This window comes from Mesoplodon bidens (assembly GCF_964165515.1).
Source record: "Mesoplodon bidens genome assembly, chromosome: 6".
Classification (NCBI taxonomy): domain Eukaryota; kingdom Metazoa; phylum Chordata; class Mammalia; order Artiodactyla; family Ziphiidae; genus Mesoplodon; species Mesoplodon bidens.
In genome coordinates, this window is record NC_138162.1 from 21807095 (window position 1) to 21826220 (window position 19126).

At 51.1% G+C, this 19126-nt stretch overlaps 1 protein-coding gene across 1 annotated transcript; it reads left to right on the forward strand.

Moving 5' to 3' along the window:
* Positions 1–267: 267 nt before the first annotated feature.
* On the forward strand, positions 268–19118 carry NPR2 (natriuretic peptide receptor 2). Its single transcript, XM_081238242.1, has 22 exons — positions 268–1727; positions 2554–2759; positions 9459–9572; positions 9876–10011; positions 10255–10349; positions 10577–10709; positions 10937–11021; positions 11261–11381; positions 11544–11618; positions 11830–11907; positions 12149–12253; positions 12371–12442; positions 14429–14588; positions 14770–14925; positions 15004–15172; positions 15332–15478; positions 15975–16098; positions 16288–16356; positions 17942–18116; positions 18188–18286; positions 18554–18645; positions 18779–19118. Exons 1-22 carry the CDS (start codon positions 1061–1063, stop codon positions 18842–18844), a joined length of 3144 nt encoding a protein of 1047 aa, XP_081094368.1. The 5' UTR covers positions 268–1060; the 3' UTR covers positions 18845–19118.
* The last annotated feature ends 8 nt before the right edge of the window (positions 19119–19126 follow it).

Genomic DNA, 19126 nt, shown 5'->3' on the forward strand with positions numbered 1-19126 from the left:
GGGGACGCCCGGAACCTCGCCGGCCTGAGAGGCCCTTGCGCGGAGCCCCCGGGCTGTCGCCGGGTGGGTTGGAGACCTGGGAGGTCCCCGGGCGCCCGGCTGGGAGTGGGGAATCGGGAGCGGGGGAGACAGCAGGCGCCGGAGGGTGGGGCCGGGCGGGGGAGGAGGAGGGGCCGCGGGGAGGGGGCGGGGAAGGCGCGGGGCGGGGGCGGGGGCGGGGGCGGGCGGCCTGCCCGGGGAGTCACACTCTGCAGCCGCCGGCGCAGCGAGCGGAGACGGCCGGGCCGCGGCAACCTGACCTGGACGAGCGGCGCGCCCGGGGGCCCAGACGGGGGGCGGGAGGAAGCGCGGGGCAGCGCCGGCCGCCCGGGCCCAGGAGAAGCGGAGCAGAGAGGAGCGGGGACACGGGCGGGGCCGCCGCAGCTCCGGATGGGACCAGCGCCCTGGGCCCGTTAGTCCAAGCAGGAGCTTCGGGAGAAGCCTTCACAGGGAGATTTACCCCTGCCTTGCCTTCTCCTCCGGCCCAGGCCTCGCTTCGCTGCCCGCCTGCCCATGGTCCCAGTCCTTCCGCCGCGCCGGCCCCCTCCCACCTTATCCCCTTGGTCCTTCTTTTCGCAGCTCTCTGCCCTCCTAGCCCTTTCAGCGGTGAGGTCCCCCCAGGCCTTCTCTTTGTACCAGCCTCCCCACCCCCTCCACCCCATCCCAGTCTCGGATCCCCTTTTCCTTCTCAGCTTTAGATTCATCAGACGACTTCACCTCTCACTCTCCCCATCCCAGTCACAGGCCCCCTTGGTCCCTCCCTCCTCCTGCCACCCTACTCTTAGCCCTCCTCCGTCCCTGCCCTAGGCTGGTGGACCCACTCCTTACCCACTCCCCGGGGCTTCCTCCCACCTCCTCCTCCCCGATTCCTGCCACTTTCTGTATCCCAGCCTACCTAGCTTATCCTCATTTCTCTCCCTGGCGGCCTTCCCCAGGTTCCAGGCTGGGCGGTGCTTGTGGCTCCCCCGTAGGCCAGAGTGGCCCCAGGTTCTGGGGGGGGTGGGGCCGCTGCTTTCTCCCCATGGCACTGCCATCACTCCTGCTGGTGGTGGCAGCCCTGGCAGGTGGGGTGCGTCCTCCGGGGGCGCGGAACCTGACGCTGGCGGTGGTGCTGCCAGAACACAACCTCAGCTATGCCTGGGCCTGGCCACGGGTGGGTCCCGCTGTGGCACTCGCTGTGGAGGCGCTGGGCCGGGCGCTGCCCGTGGACCTACGGTTCGTCAGCTCTGAACTAGATGGCGCCTGCTCTGAGTACCTGGCCCCGCTGCGCGCTGTGGACCTCAAGCTCTACCACGATCCCGACCTTCTGTTGGGCCCCGGTTGCGTGTACCCCGCTGCCTCTGTGGCCCGCTTTGCCTCACATTGGCGCCTTCCCCTGCTGACTGCGGGTGCTGTGGCCTCTGGTTTTGCGGCTAAGAATGAGCATTATCGTACCCTGGTGCGCACTGGTCCCTCTGCTCCCAAGCTGGGTGAGTTTGTAGTGACGCTACATGGGCACTTCAATTGGACTGCCCGTGCTGCCTTGCTGTATCTGGATGCTCGCACAGATGACCGGCCTCACTACTTCACCATCGAGGGCGTCTTTGAGGCCCTGCAGGGCAGCAACCTCAGTGTGCAGCACCAGGTGTATGCCCGTGAGCCGGGGGGCCCTGAGCAGGCCACCCACTTCATCCGGGCCAACGGGCGCAGTGAGTGTGGCCCGGGCTACTTAGGGTCAGGGGAGGAGGGTCGCTGTGTCCCTGGAGCTGAGCGCTGGGAAGCTGTAGATGGAGATAGCCGTGGAGGAGCCGAATGTGGTGGTTGGGATCAAGAAACACGTGTGGATGGAGCCCCTGGGAGGGGCTAAGGCGCTATGTTGGGGGGCTTGTGGATGTCACAGACAGATGTGAACAAAGAGTAAGATGGCCTGAGGGGAGAAGCTTGTGTCGGGGAGAGTGTGGGATTGGGGGAAGTTGAATTTGGGGAGCAGTGTGAGTTCCCTGGAGTAGTGAATGTGGTTGATGGTCACTCCAAAATGTGTGCCTGTCTGTGAGCAGAGACTTCTCAGACTGGGCCGCCAATACCCCTTGGTGGCATAAAAAGCGTGAAGACTCCATAAATGGGCTTTGCGGTGCAGCTGATTAGGTTGGGAAAGACAGGTAAAGCTCACACTGAGAGAAATTCTGAGCAGTCAGTGCCTTTGAGCTTAGGGAAAGACAGGGCAGAGTGGGGGAGTGAGGAGGGCTGGGGGGCGAGCAGCAGGCAGGACTCTGGGAAGAGGAGGGGCTTGAAGGATAGCTCCCTTCCTCTGGGGTCTGGAATCAGCCTCTGACTTCTGCCAGATGGTCCATACTGTCCCAGGGTACTTATGACATAGACTCCAAGGGGGGAGGGTTGGGGAACATCTGCCGGGTGGTTGATAGATTAGGCCCTCTCTTCCTCGCTGAAGGTGGAAATGCAGATGGTCAGAGAGGGGGCTGTTTAGGGTCCTGGATGCTTTCTCAGAGTGCCCCTCTGTCATGTACCTGCTCCCAGTTGTGTATATCTGCGGCCCTCTGGAGATGCTGCATGAGATCCTGCTTCAGGCCCAGAGGGAGAACCTGACCAACGGAGATTATGTCTTCTTTTACCTGGATGTCTTTGGGGAGAGTCTCCGTGCGGGCCCCACGCGCTCCACAGGCCGGCCCTGGCAGGACAATCGCACCTGGGAACAGGCTGAGGCCCTCAGAGAAGCTTTTCAGGTATCATTTGAGCCAAACTTGAAGGGAGTGGGGAGAGGAGCTTTTTTTGGGAATTCTCTGTCTCTCACAAGACCCCACAGAAACCCCAGCAAGAGGGCAAGAATTGTGAACCCCAGGGGTGAAATGGACGGAGGCTTTCCAAGTCTAGTCTCATCTTTGTGGCTCTTTCTCAGTGTGTCTTCCAAGGCTACCTCCCAAGATCCTGGAACACTGACTTTTCCTAAGTACCAATGGTAGATATACCATGGGGTTGGGGGAAAGTTCAGGAAAAGATCTAGACCCCGCCCCTGGGAGGGCTTCCACCCTTTCTGGAGAGGCGAGGCATGATTGTGGTGCAGTTGGATACAAGTACAAGAAAGGATGTGATGATGTGTCCTGGAACAGACACTAAGAACTTGAGTGGTTCAGAGGAGAGAGTCACTGTGGGCTGGGTTTAGGGAAAGCTTTTATAAAGGAAGCAAGACTCTATGGTGACTTTAAAGATAGATGCCATATTCCTAGTCAGAGTGGGTGAGAGGATGCAGGCAGCTGGAGCAAAGAAAAAAAGATGGGAATGGACATGTTTGGGGATCCAAGAAGATACTGACCTGACAAGAAAGAATGGCTCACTTGGAGCAGATTACAGGAAATAATGCTGCAGAGGTAGATTCAGATTAAGGAGAGCTCTGAACCTAAGAATGAGGCGCTTGGACTTGAATGGTGGGGTCTTCGAGGTGTTTTTTGTGACGAGAAATATACTGACAGAACTCAGGTTGGATTAGAAGAGGAGGAGACAATGAGGCCACCTGCAATAGGTTAGAAGGTGGTACGGAGGTATGGACTTGAACTATGGTGATGATAGCAGGAATGAAAAGAGATGGATATGAGAAACAGTTTGTAGGGAAAATTGACATGACTGTCTTCACTTCTCTGCTCAAAACTTTCAATGACTTATTTCCTACAGAATAAAGTCCTGACTCCTTATCATGACATTTAAGATTTTATACAGTCCTCAACCCACTTTTAAAATCTTACCTCCCAGTACTGCTGAGTACTCCAGCCGGCTAGACCTCGCTCAGACCTGCTACCTCGGGCCTCCCTGCCCCCCTGCCTTTGGGGTCTTTGCTGCTTTTGTCCACAGTGGTCTTCCTCCCCTTACCCCAAATCTCTCCCTCTCAAAATCATACCCATGAATTGCTCCCCGATTCTCCCACCAATTTTTCACTTACTTATGTACATAAGTACTTTTTAAAACTTATTTACGCATACCCCCTTCTGATCCCAAAAAGGATTTGAGGTGGCGTATAGGATAACCTTAAGGTCTTTTCAACCCTGAGATTCTTTGAGTTTAAGTAGATGTGTATAAGGGCTGGACTTGGGTGGCCACCTTCTCCAACGAGTAAGGTTTTATGTGGCTGTGATTATGTATTTGGTAGTGTCTGACTGTGCGTGACATATCTGTTTGCATGCCTGAGTATGAGTCTGTGACCGTCACACTTGAACACGGGCAGTGGCAGGACAGGTTTTGTTGCTGCTGAACTTTTGCCTTAAAACGACCTTCTCACCTTTGTGTGTCTGGATAATGCTTGTGTATTCTGTAATACTCAGATCAGTTATTTTCCCTTCTAGGAAACATCCCTGAATCCTCAGGTTGGACTGAATTTCCCACTCTTGTGCCTATCTCTATCTGCTCTAGAACTTACAACGTTATTCAGTGAATGTTTGATTCACCTGAAGACTGACTCTTTCTGTTAGTGTTTACTGAGCACCTGTTATGTCCTAGTCACTGTGCGAGGTGCTCGTATACGGCAGAGAACATAACAGATGCCCCTGCCTTTGGGAGCCTCTACATTCAGTAGAACAGACAGAGAGAAACAAGCAATGGTTACAAACATAGGACAAACTGTGATGTGTTACTGAAAAAAAAAAAAGCATAGTGTGGTATGAGAGGAGAGTATCAGGGGGATTGTGCTTTAGCTAGTGTGGTCAAGCAGTGTCTCTCTAGCCCTCCCAGATGGGAAGCCTCCACAGCCTTCTGGGCCATACTCTCTTTGTGGAGGGAACACCTCTCTTCTTGTGGGAGAATTCCTACCAGCCAAGGGGCCCCAGCACTTAGGGTAGGAGGAGGAGGGATCTAGTCTGCTAACAGTTAGTTACATACAGTTGACTCTTGTACACTGTGGGGGTTAGGGGCACCCACCCTCCACGCAATAGAAAATCTGGGTATAACTTTACAGTCAGGCTTCCCTCTTGGAGGTTCCATCCACATCTGTGGATTCAACCAACCGTAGATCACATAGTACCATGGTCTGCGTTTATTGAAAAAAATCTGCATATCAGTGGACCCATGCAGTTCAAACCCAAGTTTTTCAAGGGTGAACTGTAAATTAATTCTCAGCTCTCCCACTCACTGTAGGCATTATTCAGACAGAAAAACAAAGAGGGAGATTTTGCTACAATATAAGAGAAGGGGCAGTCGAGAATATGCTGAGGGGAAAATCAAAGGGAAGTTGTGTGGTCAGCTCCAGACAAGGATGAAAGAGCAGAGAGCCCACACCCCGGAGATACCTGGCCCACTGGGGTCCCAGACCAGGCCAGCCTGGAAAAGGTGGCAGCAGAGGTGAGGAGTCCCTGATATAGATGCCCACAGCCTTTCCAGGAGGGTGTCATGCCCAAGGAAGGGGTCCCAGCTCATGTTGGATACTAGCTATTGGGGGAGAGGACTCTAAAATTAACTATGTTGCTATGATTTTTCTCCCTCATTGAACCATAGCCGCTTGAGGGCAGGGATCATGCTTATCTTTGTATTCTGTGTGCCTAGCACGTTTGCTGAGTTGAATCAAGGTGTGTGTTGGGAAGAGGGGGGACGGGGTTAGGAATTCATTTAGACAAGAGTAGAGCTGGCAGGTGCTGTAAACCAAGATGATCAACCAGGAAAGGGAAGAATAAGTAGATACGGTGGAACTAACCAAATGACTAGGCTCTAAGGATCCAGAGTCTCTGTCTGGACATTTGAGGACATTCTACAGGGTCAGAAACCCAGGCAGAAGCCACAACCTAGGTGACCAGCATGAGACTGGGTTACAGATGGGGGACACCAGCGGCTAGAATGGAAGTAAGCAGTAAACCAAGGGCCGTGTAAGGCAGCATCTCTTGTGGAGACCATTCTGTTAATTTAGGCCACTGTTGACAGCGCCTCCTGCGGCAGCCAGAGTGGGTCTGGTTGTGGGTGGGCCCACAGGCAGAGCCAGGCATCTGCTGCCCTTGCACATTTCCCAGGTGCCCTCCTGGCTTCCGCCCACCACTGTACCCATTTTGGCAGCCTTTGCTTTTTTTTTTTTTTTTTTCCGTCTGGGGTCCCCTGTGGAATGGGACACAGTTACCTACCTTTACCTTCTCTCTAGCCCCTGAGCAAGAACAGAAATTCTTTGGAAGTTCTTCTGCTTCTCTCTCTTTTTTTTAGTAGCTAGTAACCACAGCAAAACAGAGTCGAGCATAGCAGTTCTCAAAGTGTGGTCTTGGGATCCTGGGGGCCCCTGGAATCCTTTTAGGGGGACCATGAGGGCAAAACTATTTTTAAAATAATACTAAGGTGTTATTTGCCTCCGTCACTCTCATTCTTCCATGATTGTACAGTGGAGTTTTCCAGAGGTTATGTGACGTGTGATGATGTCATCATCCCGGCAGCTATAGGAGGTGTGCTTGTGTATTCTTGTGTTTTAAAACTTTGTCAGTTTTAATTTCTAATATGGTAAATATTGATAGATGTAATCCAAACAAACAAAAGCTCCTTGGGGTCCTCAATAATTTCTAGTAGCGTAAAGGGGTCATGAGACCAGAAAGATTGAGAACTGCTAGTCTAGCAAAGAAACAAACCTAGACCCACCGTGTGTGGCACCCCGACATATGTGGCCCCTGAAATCATTGCAGAGACCGGATATGGCCTCAAGGTGGACATCTGGGCAGCTGGTGTAATCACTTACATCCTGCTCTGTGGTTTCCCTCCATTCCGTGGAAGCAGTGATGACCAGGAGGTGCTTTTTGATCAGATTTTGATGGGGCAAGTGGACTTTCCTTCTCCGTACTGGGATAACGTTTCTGATTCTGCAAAGGAGCTCATTACCATGATGCTGATGGTGGATGTAGATCAGCGATTTTCAGCCGTGCAGGTCCTCGAACATCCCTGGATTAATCCCCTAATTCAATCCTCCTTACCATCGTGTGACTTTCATTGTGGAAAAGATGACTCATTGCGTCCTTCCATTTCACAATTCTGGACCTCTTTTAGTAACCAATGCCCCTGATGCCCTTGACAATGCAATGCAGTGTGGTGGGAAGACCACAGAGTTCCAACCTATTTCAGGCCTGACTTAGCCATTTTCTAGCCCTGTGACCTTAAGCAAATTTTTTAACCTTGCAGAGCCTCAGTTTGCTCATCTTCAAAATGGGAAAAAATACTTTTTAAAAAGCATTGAAAACCTATTATCAACCTTTATAATGAAATAGAAATTGTGTGAAGCCTGATCTTTTCAAGTTTTTTTTTTTTTTTCTTGCGGTACGTGGGCCTCTCACTGTTGGTTCCTCTCCCGTTGCGGAGCACAGGCTCCGGATGTGCAGGCTCAGCGGCCATGGCTCACGGGCCTAGCCGCTCCGCGGCATGTGGGATCCTCCCGGACCGGGGCACAAACCCGTGTCCCCTGCATCGGCAGGTGGACTCTCAACCACTGCGCCACCAGGGAAGCCCCTCAAGTTTTTTGTTTGTTTGTTTGTTTGTTTGTTTTGCAGTACACGGGCCTCTCACTGTTGTGGCCTCTCCCGTTGCGGAGCACAGGCTCCGGACACGCAGGCTCAGCGGCCATGGCTCACGGGCCCAGCCGCTCCGCGGCACGTGGGATCCTCCCAGACCGGGGCACGAACCCGTATTCCCCTGCGTCGGCAGGCGGACTCTCAACCACTGCGCCACCAGGGAAGCCCCCCCTCAAGTTTTTAAACTAACTTTTTACATTTTTTGTCAACCATATCCTACCCTTCTATTTTTCTTTTATTCTTTGAATAGGTGTTACTGAACGAACCCTTCCAACCCCACCCTCAGTCTCCCTCTCCTTTTTAATTCTGCCTGACAGTGGGAGAGTATTAGCAGTGTGTGATCAAGCATCCAAATGCTCCAGTAAGAATAATTACATCATGAAGTAGACTCCAGTCTAATATAATCAATGTATATTAGAAACTGACTTCATTATTTCCTACCTGGAATGAATTGATCTATAATAGATCGTAAGTGATATATCTAGTATCTCTATTGTACTTTCTGTGACAGGAATGAACACAACTGGGAGAAACGGCTAGTTTTATTTTTTAAATTTTTTAAATTTTTAATTTTTTTAAAGAATCAATTTTATTTATTATATTTATTTTTTGGTTGCATTGGGCCTTCGTTGCTGCACATGGGCTTTCTGTAGTTGTGGCGAGGGGGGGCTACTCCTCGTTGCGGTGTGCGGGTTTCTCATTGTGGTGGCTTCTCTTGTTGTGGAGCACGGGCTCTAGGCACATGGGCTTCAGTAGTTGTGGCACGCGGGCTCAGCAGTTGTGGCTCGCGGGATCTAGAGCACAGGCTCAGTAGTTGTGGCGCACGGGCTTAGTTGCTCCGCGGCATGTGGGATCTTCCCCGATCAGGGATCGAACCTGTGTCCCCGGCCTTGGCAGGTGGATTCCTAACCACTGCGCCACCAGGGAAGTCCCCAAATGACTGTTTTTAATCTCTCATTTCACAAAGTCACGTTTCACAAAATATATCGATCTGAAGTCTTTCCCCAAAGTTGCAGTGCCAGTTTCCTGACGAAGGCAGAGGCTGGTCTCAGTGATTGTGGAGGCCTGAGGTGGAGGCAGAGGCCAAGAAGCGGGAAGTGTGTGAGGCCAGTGGGCCAGTGGGAGCCAGGCAGGCATCCCAGTGAAAGACAGAGACTTGCTGACCGTGGCCAGTGAGAAGTGTGCATGACTGAGACCATGTGTGCCACTGGCTTATCTATGAGATGTGTGTGGGCATGTGACTGTTTTCCTTGTGACTCATGATGTGTGGGACTATGCCAGTATGCAGGACGGTGCTGCATATGGTGGGTGTTCCATGCACATTAAAGGAGCCGGCTCATGGCTTTTTACAGATGGAATCACTCTCTCAAAGTATTTCCCCCAGTTGTCATAGGACCTGAAATCTCTAATTCACTGGGAGGAGGCACCGTGCTCAAGTGGCCCAAATGAAAATGTAAACATTTTACTGATAACATTAGCAGTAATTAACACCAGGGAGAGGAGCTGTTGCTCAGTGTTGTCCTTGCCAGTAAACAGGTACCCAGAAAGGATGGGACAGAGGAGCTGTGAGTGTCATGGCAGCCCTGCTGGGAGGCCTGGGTGGTAGTAGGGGCTTCAGGACGATGAGGAGCCCAGTGTGGGGGATGGAGTTGACTTCATCTATTTTCCAGTCTCCACCTTCCCAGAACCATCCTATCTATCTATCTTGTATGGAGGTGTGCCACCTGCTCTCCCCAGAGTGTTAAACACACACACACACACACACACACAGAGTTTAGTATCCTCTCGGCCTTCAGAGTCACCCATGTACATTTTATATCATGTATATTTCAGCAAGTTTCCCTGTCCTGCTTCCTCTCTTTCCCTAATGCCCACCTTGAATCATTTCCACTCTCCCATGTGCTGTTGGTACAGATGGTATTGGTCATCACATACCGAGAACCCCCGAATCCTGAGTATCAGGAATTCCAGAATCGTCTTCTGATAAGAGCTCGGGAAGATTTTGGTGTGGAACTGGCCCCTTCCCTCGTAAGTAGATCTCTCTTTCCCCGAGAATCAGGCCAGGCTTTGAGAAAAGCCTCTTCTCCCTAACTCAGAATCAAGCCTTGGCCATGGAGCCAGCCCTACTTTGGGGGCTGTCCACTTCCATTCAGGATTTTCTCTTCTGCCTTAGTGTTCAGTGAGGTAGGGATGGCACCTTAGGAATGAGAGGAGGGAAGAAAGCAAACCAGAACGAGGAGAGGTAGAAGGAGACCCCAGAGATGGAAAAGGGGGCTGGGGAGGGGGCCTGGCAGGACCTTTGGAGAGCACTGCTGACGTTACCACCCCCAGATGAACCTCATTGCTGGCTGCTTCTACGATGGGATCCTGCTATATGCTGAAGTCCTGAATGAGACAATACAGGAAGGAGGCACCCGGGAAGATGGACTTCGAATTGTCGAGAAGATGCAAGGAAGAAGATACCATGGTAACGGGGAGGGTCAGTTGGAGGCCAGAGTGCCGCTGTCACGCTCAGGAGTGGAGTGGGCGGGAGAAAACACAGACCCCAGGGGCAGGAGGGCGAGTTAGTAGGGGCCAGAGGACATGGCAGAGGTGGACACATATTAAGAATGGGGGCAGGGACAGACCGTGAGGTGACTGGAGGGCTGGGGAGGACAGGAGAGGGGCCTAGGGTAGATCTCAAAGTAAGGGGTACTCCTTTCTGTCTTAGGTGTAACTGGACTGGTTGTTATGGACAAGAACAATGACCGGGAGACTGATTTTGTCCTGTGGGCCATGGGAGACCTGGATTCTGGGGACTTTCAGGTGATGGGGGACGAGGCAGGGAGGAGAGTGGGGGGCCTGCAAACCCAGCTTTCAGGGGGTCAACGGGGGCAGAATCACAGGTTCTAGAGGCAGGGACTTATTTCCTCTGCTGGAGCTGCATGGTGGGTGGGCGGTAGGATGGGGAGAAAAGCACCCAAATAGCTGGGTTTGCGGGGAGGAGGCTGGTGGGAGCAGGCCTGTGGGCCCTGTTTTCTCCTTCCTCACAGCCTGCAGCCCACTACTCGGGAGCCGAAAAGCAGATTTGGTGGACAGGACGGCCCATCCCCTGGGTGAAGGGGGCCCCCCCTTTGGACAATCCCCCCTGTGCCTTTGACTTGGACGACCCATCCTGTGATAAAAGTGGGTGTGTGCAGGGACTGGGAGCAATCCTTCCTCCCTTGACTTCCCATTCTTTTACCTCCTCCTCACGGGCTCCCCCACCCTTAGCTCTATATCCCGTCTTCTCCTATGCCCCCTGCCTGCTTCTTTACCTCTAGAGATCTGTCTGCTCCCTGCACCTAAGAGCATCCCCCCTCCCCGTTCACAGCACCACACACAGTCTTTCTCAGGGCCCCCTCTCCCTTCAGCCCCACTTTCCACTCTGGCAATTGTGGCGCTGGGCACAGGAATCACCTTCATCATGTTTGGCGTTTCCAGCTTCCTCATTTTCCGGTGAGTTCTGGGCTTTCCGCTGACCTACTCCCTCCCTCCCGTTTCCACACAGACTTCTGGCTGAGGCCAGGGGCCCCCAGAACATGGGGGAGGGACTGCATCCCTCTCTCTCAGTCCTGTGTCTGGGGTGTGACAACTGCAGCTTCAGGAGCTGCCGGGAAGTCTCTGCAGCCCCGCTGTTGGCTTCTGGGGTGGTAGGATTGGGCTTGCCAGTCAACTGAGGTGTGCAGTCCTTACAGAAAACTGATGCTGGAGAAAGAGCTGGCTAGCATGTTGTGGCGCATTCGCTGGGAGGAGCTGCAATTTGGCAATTCAGAGCGATACCATAAAGGTGCAGGCAGTCGCCTCACACTGTCGCTGGTGAGCCCTCGTCTCAGCTGTCCCTCTGCTTCCCTCTGAGTGCCTGTCCTTTCGTACCCTGGACCTTTCCCAGCACATCAGCCTGTAATGATAGCACCTGCACTACCACCGCCATCTAATGTTCCTTTCATCCTTCCGCCTCCATGTTGCCCTTGGCCCCAGCGGGGATCCAGTTACGGCTCGCTCATGACAGCCCATGGGAAATACCAGATCTTTGCCAACACCGGTCACTTCAAGGTGAACATTCATCCACTTGTTCTGGTCCCCCCCATTTCATCCTGTCTCATCCGCATCTGTCACCTCTTCCCGTGACCCTCTGCTCCTCATAACCCTCCTCTCTCTGTCCAGCTGAGCTCCTGGTTGCTCCCACAGTTCTCCAGTCTTTCCCAGCACCCAGAGACCCTTTCTGATATTAATGTCCCTCTTCCCCTTTCACTCCCACCATCAGGGAAATGTTGTTGCCATCAAACATGTGAATAAGAAGCGCATTGAGCTGACCCGGCAGGTTCTGTTTGAACTCAAACATGTAAGTCGTGGTGTATGGGTTGAGGGCCAGGGGTAAATAAGAATGGGGAAGGGGAAGGCGAAGGGGAAGGGGAGGACTAGGGAATAGTAAAATTGGCTAGGAGGGCAATGGGTTTATTTATAAATGATTTCAAGTTGTAAGTACAATTAAGAGAAAGGTCCTCTCATGTAGTGGTAGATTTCTGTATCTAATTTTTAGCTCTTTCAATTCTCTTTCTCTTCCTTTTTTTTTTTTTTTCTAGATGAGAGATGTTCAGTTCAACCATCTCACTCGCTTCATTGGCGCCTGCATAGACCCTCCCAACATTTGCATCGTCACCGAGTATTGTCCTCGTGGGAGTTTACAGGTGAGGGATATAGGTGGGGATTATAGGCGCAGGAGAGATAGGCCCAGAGTTACACTGACTGTGCAGGTAATAGTGGGGCTAGGAAAGTCACATAATCTATTCCATGTCACTTACCAGGATATTCTGGAAAATGATAGCATCAACTTGGATTGGATGTTTCGTTATTCACTCATTAATGACCTTGTTAAGGTGAGTCTTCCCCACTCCTCCCTGAGTTCATCCACTTTAAAATGCCTCCCTCTTTCTATCTTTGCTTATGGTTTCTCTTCCTAGTCTAAAAATTCCATCTCTCCATTTCCCCTTATTCTTAAGGTTGGATAATAATGGGTAAACAATGGATTTGGGGCTTTTAATTGGGGGGAATGAGTTTTATCTGCCACAAAGAGTCCTGTACTTGTAGAGAACTTCTGTCTTCCTGCCCAATCTCAAATCTCAGATCTCAAATATCTCAAATCTCTCTCCGTCATCTTTTCTTTTTCCTCCAAGAGTTTATATTAAAATCTCTTAGAAAGGAAAAATTAATGGGGTCTCCAAACATATTTATCTGCTGTTTTTTTTCTCATCATTTACTCTCTAACCAATATTTGGCGTATCTGCTCTTTTGTTCAGAAAAACTGAAATTCGAAATGAACATTTATTAGTAAAACTAAGAGAAGCCAAGGAAAATTACACTAAATGTTTGGTATCTTCTAATATACTAGGTTTCAGTTATTTTCAAGTGACCCAGAGGTCCGTGGATTTGTGGAGGCATAAATTTGAATCTTGCACAGGTGGGACAGGTGTTTAGAAGCAAGTCCCCTAGCCAGTGAGCTAGCCTAGTGGATCACCTGTACCACACCTGGAGCTGGCTTTGGTTTTTCTGCATAGCTTTCAAGAGGTTATTTAAAAAATTTTGTGTGTGTGTGTTAAAGTTTGCCATCAAATCAGAGATAAAATATTAGGTAAAGTTGATGTGGTGCTCAGCTGGAGGTGTGATGATAAATGTAAGGAAAACATGACTCTTGAGAGAACAGTGATTTGATGGAAAGGTGATTTAGAACAAAGCCAGAAGCCTAATATCTGTATTCACAAGTTTGGAGATTCCCAGAGGTTTGTTGATATCAAGATGAAACGAATAAAAAGGAAGAGTTCACAGAGATTAGAGTTTTGAGTTGTTTAAGCCCAGAGCTAAACATTTAAAGGAGGTTAGCATACAGGACACTGTATCCTTTTTCTGTTCCACCTGAACTGACTTCCCAGGGGAAGCACCACTCTGCCTTCTTAGGACCTGCCTTAGAGTCCCTCACAGGCAAACTTTCTCTCCTCTCTGACCCCAGGGGGGCCAGAAGTTTCAGGCTTCTGCATTGGCTTGGTAGCTACCTCCTACCTTTGTCCAATTCCCAGGTTTTTCTAATTTACTATTTTCTCCACTTTCTCTCTGGCCCGACATCCCCTGTAGTAGATCGCTTTCCTCCTCCATCTCGACTTGCCTGCCTATACATGGTTGTATGTTAAAGTTTACAACTGGCTAGTCTTCCTTGGTGCATCCAGGTACTCTTGATACCTGGATCTCAAGCCATGTCTTCCTGAGTAGTGGCCAAGCATTTGAGGCCACCATGGGTGTTGTATTCTTGGAGTTCACCCTCAGAGTTCTGATCCCTTCATTACTCAGAAGACAGACCGCCCCTTTCCAGGGTAATAACTGATAGCTCCCCTTGTCCTTCTTCTTCTTCTTCTTTTTTTTTTTTTGTGGTACGCGGGCCTCTCACTGTTTTGGCCTCTCCCGTTGCGGAGCACAGGCTCCGGACGCGCAGGCTCAGCGGCCATGGCTCACGGGCCCAGCCGCTCTGCAGCATGTGGGATCTTCCCGGACCGGGGCACGAACCCGTGTCCCCTGCATCGGCAGGCGGACTCTCAACCACTGCGCCACCAGGGAAGCCCTGTCCTTCCTCTTAAGCATGTCTCCTATCCCTGGTGCCTGGGTGCGGATATACTGCTTAAGGTACCAGGAAGAGACAACTCTCCTATTTTGCCTGCTTCCTGGGGTGGAAACTGTACAAAGGATGCATTCCAAAATTAGCTTATTGTTTTTATGGTCCAAAGATCTTTAGACAGCTAGCTAATACCCATCTCACGGAGAGGGGGTATCCCAAGCCAGATATGATCCAATCCCATGACTTGATCTGTATCCTGCAGGGCATGGCCTTTCTCCATAACAGCATTATTGCATCCCATGGGAGTCTCAAGTCCTCCAACTGTGTGGTGGATAGTCGTTTTGTGCTCAAAATCACAGACTATGGCCTGGCCAGCTTCCGATCAACTGCTGAACCTGATGACAACCACGCCCTCTATGCCAGTGAGGCCTTCCCCCACAACCTGCTTTTACATTGGGCCCCCTGGCCCTGATCATTTCCACCTAGGGAGGGTGGGAGAGGGAGACGGAGTGACAGTAATATGGCGAGCATTATGGGAATGAGGCCAGGTGGGCTTGGGGATTCCCTTTTTGAGGACCTGGCCAGCCTGTTCCCTCTTTTCAGAGAAGCTGTGGACTGCCCCAGAACTGCTCATTGGGAACCCCTTGCCAACCACAGGCATGCAGAAGGCCGATGTCTATAGCTTTGGGATAATCTTACAGGAGATAGCACTTCGCAGTGGTCCTTTCTACTTGGAGGGCCTGGACCTAAGCCCCAAAGGTGAGAGTCAATCTACTTACCCAGAGCCTCCTCTACTTGGGGGACCTGTTCTTCATCCAAACCCTTTATCACCCTCAGAGATTGTCCAGAAGGTCCGAAATGGTCAGCGGCCTTATTTCCGACCAAGCATTGACCGGACCCAACTGAACGAAGAGCTGGTTTTGCTGATGGAGCGGTGTTGGGCCCAGGACGCAGCTGAGCGACCCGACTTTGGACAGATTAAGGGCTTCATTCGCCGCTTTAACAAGTGAGAGGGCCCTACGGTGCAGGAGCTCCCCGGGGCTAGCAGACTCATCAGTCTTAGAGGATGAGGTGGGGTTGGTGGGGCCGAGAGGGTGGGTTGGGTAGAAAGCCCTGGGAGTCTTGAGCATCTTGGAGCAGGTACCCTATCCTGGCCTCCTTCCAGGGAAGGTGGCACCAGCATACTGGACAACCTCCTATTGCGCATGGAGCAGTATGCCAACAACCTGGAGAAGCTGGTGGAGGAACGCACACAGGCCTACCTGGAGGAGAAACGCAAGGCTGAGGCTCTGCTCTACCAAATTCTACCCCAGTGAGACTTCTGTCCCCCTTCCTGAATTTTCCTTTGGTATTTTGTTGGTTTCTGCCTAATCAAGCTCCTGAGAACTCACTTCCCAACCCTTAGAATGCTGCTTTGTTACATCTTGCTACCATGAGCCCATTCTGGCTCTAGACCGTGTGTTTTCATTCTGTCTCCAAATGAGTTGTGCTGCCTTCTTCCTGGTTTCCCATCCCTTCTTCTTAGGACACTGCTCTACCAGACCTTTGCTCCAGCAAGTGTATGTAGAACAATCCCAACTTGAGACGTTTAGCCCGCATCCCCAGGGATCCCCTTCCAACCCCACACCACTTGCACACCTTACCTTGCCCTGGACTGTCATGCCTTCCCAGCCACCTTCCTTCTCCTCCACCAGGCTCAGCTTTCATGTTAGAACTCATCTCTGCTCCAGCCATACACTCCTTTCCTCTCTCGCGCCCTCCCACCCTCTTTCTCTGAGTTTGGCTCCAACTGTACCTTTGCTTCCTAGTTCAGTGGCAGAGCAGTTAAAACGGGGAGAGACCGTACAGGCCGAGGCCTTTGACAGCGTTACCATCTACTTCAGTGACATCGTTGGCTTCACAGCTTTGTCAGCAGAGAGCACCCCCATGCAGGTGAGAGCCAGGTGAGGGGCAGAGGGTGGGGTAGAGACCTGCAGGAGCTTCACTGGGGCATAGAGATCCTTGATAATAGGGAAGATTAGCTTGGTCTGTAGTTTCCATATCTTGTTATGGCTTGTGTGTTAAGAATTCTTAGAAAGTTGGACACGAGTCTTAAGGCCTCTACTTTCCCATCCCTGTTAGGTGGTGACACTTCTTAATGATCTGTATACCTGCTTTGATGCCATAATTGACAACTTTGACGTCTACAAGGTGAGAGCTGGGGCTGCCCTTACACTGACACACTTTTAAAACCCAGTCTCCCCGAATCCCACATGCCTTACCTGTTCCAGGGTCAGTTTTCCTGCCTGGGTCTCCAGCATCCTAGTGCTAGAGTATGCTTTGTAGACAAATGAGGCTCTGGCACTGTAATTGTACATTCCCGTCTAATCTCTTGTGAATCCTTAAGGCTTCCCTAATCGGAACCATCACAAGATCTAACCTGTCTGCCACTTTTTGCCTGGGGGTATAGGCATAGCCTAGTCATCTTTTCTCTTTTCTTCATCCACTCCAGACATGGAGGAATCATACAGGATGTGGGTATAGAATGATTTATTGGGGTGAGGGACAAGCTATGTAGTGAAAGCTTTTTGTTGAAGTCATTGAGTTGGCACAGGGTAGGCTTTATTGTGCTTGGAAGTAAAAATGATCAGGCTTTGTGACCAACCGTGTGGCCTTGGGCAAGTAACAGAAGCTCCCTGAGCCTCAGATGTTTTATCTGTATGATGGGAATGATAAATTTATTGTGGAAAATGCCTAATATTGTGCAGATAATAATATTTATTACCCACTCCTGTCCCTTCCCTTTGGACTTACTCTGCCATCTCTGTTATTACTGTAACAAAGAACTCCCATAAACCCTTTACTTGCATTCACCAATTGCTTATATTTTCCCCCATTTGCTTTATTTTAAAAAAATCTATGTATCCATATATTATTTTCTGAACCTTTTGCAAGTAAGTTTCAGACACAGTGCCCCCTTTTTTAGAAAAATAAATTTATTTTATTTTTAGCTGCGTTGGGTCTTTGTTGCACGCGGGCTTTCTCTAGTTGTGGTGAGCGGGGGCTGCTCTTTGTTGTGGTGCACGTTGCAGTGGCTTCTCTTGTTGCGGAGCATGGGCTCTAGGCGCGCGGGCTTCAGTAGTTGTGGCTCATGGGCTCTAGAGCACAGGCTCAGTAGTTGTGGCGCACGGGCTTAGTTGCTTCCCGGCATGTGGGATCTTCCCGTACCAGGGCTCGAACCCATGTCCCCTGCATTGGCAGGCAGATTCTTAACCACTAGGCCACCAGGGAAGCCCCACAGTGCCCCTTTATCCCTAAACAGGTCAGTGTGTAGTTCCTAAAAACAAGGACCTTCTCTTACACAGCTTCAGTACAATTAACGAAACCAAGTGCCTGCTTTCTTACCTTTTGACACTTTAGGCTGTCTGAGGCTCATTTCATTGGGCCTTGTTGACCTCCCCACCAGCTTCTGTGCTCCTTAGGGCAGCCCTGTTGTCTTGCTTCCCATTTCCTGACAGCAGAGCCTATTTGACCATGTCCTGTTGCAGACAGGGTGTCCATTCAGCAGACATTTGTAGAGTATTTGCCAGGTGCTGGGGTGGGCAGGAGGATTTACAGATTCCCTTGACTTCCCCTTCTCCCAGATTCTCAGGACCATGGCACTTATTTTCTAGTCAATGTTCTGGCCCCCAGGCTGTCAGGATGACTCATAGTGGTACCCAGCTTGTCTCCTTCTGCCCTTCCCCATCCCCACTGATACAGATAGAGGTGACCTTTTCATCCCCCTCTCAATCAGGTAGAGACGATTGGAGATGCCTACATGGTGGTATCTGGTCTCCCAGGCAGAAATGGTCAGCGCCATGCCCCGGAAATTGCTCGTATGGCCCTGGCATTACTGGATGCAGTTTCTTCCTTCCGCATCCGCCACCGACCCCATGACCAGCTGAGGCTACGCATAGGGGTCCACACGGGTAAGGCCGACTCTCACTCCTGTCCTCATATCGACTTTTCCCAGGCTCTCCCAACCTATTTCTTCTCACAGGGCCCGTCTGTGCTGGGGTCGTTGGCCTGAAGATGCCCCGCTACTGTCTTTTTGGAGACACAGTGAACACTGCTTCCCGAATGGAGTCTAATGGTCAAGGTGAGACATCAGCCCTCAACCCCAGCTTCAGCCTCAACCTGTGTTGGCCTTTTCTTCTTTTCAGAGTTCCTCCAGATCTCATTCTGAGAGACCACCGTTTCTGACTGCCCCATCCTTGGACATATTTTGGTTCTAGTGCATGTGCCCTGGGAAGACTGAGACCCTCCTGAGGGATGGTGGTTGGGTAAAGCTCTCTCCGATGCTGCCAGTTCTTCGGTTGCCTTTTCTTTGATTCTTCTTTCCATCATTTCCCCTATCCCACCCCAGCCCTTAAGATTCATGTCTCCTCTACCACCAAGGATGCCCTGGATGAGCTAGGATGCTTCCAGCTAGAGCTTCGAGGGGATGTGGAGATGAAGGTGATGGCAGGCCATGGGGAGGGAGTCATGGAATGGGAGGATGAACACAAGTATGGGGTTTGTGGGGGGAAGGGAGGGAGATATGAGGAATAACATAGAAGAATCTGAATTATCTCTACTTCTCCGCTTCCAGGGAAAAGGAAAGATGCGAACTTACTGGCTCCTAGGAGAGCAGAAAGGACCTGCTGGGCTCCTGTAAACCCCACTTCTTCCCAACTCAGACAATTCCCTGCTGCTGGTACCCGGGTGGGCAGTGGCCACCATCTCTCCACATAGCAGAAGTGGACATTGTCACATGAGATGGAAACCAACATGCAAAAAACCCCCAATTTATATGGAAGTTGCTGCCCTTTGCAGCCCAGCCTTGTATATATACCTGTCCCTCTCTGGCCTGGTTCCCCTCCTCCCTACCTTCTGTAAATATCTGTATCTAAACCAGAATATTTTGGCCAAATATAAAACAAACAAAAACAGTCATGGT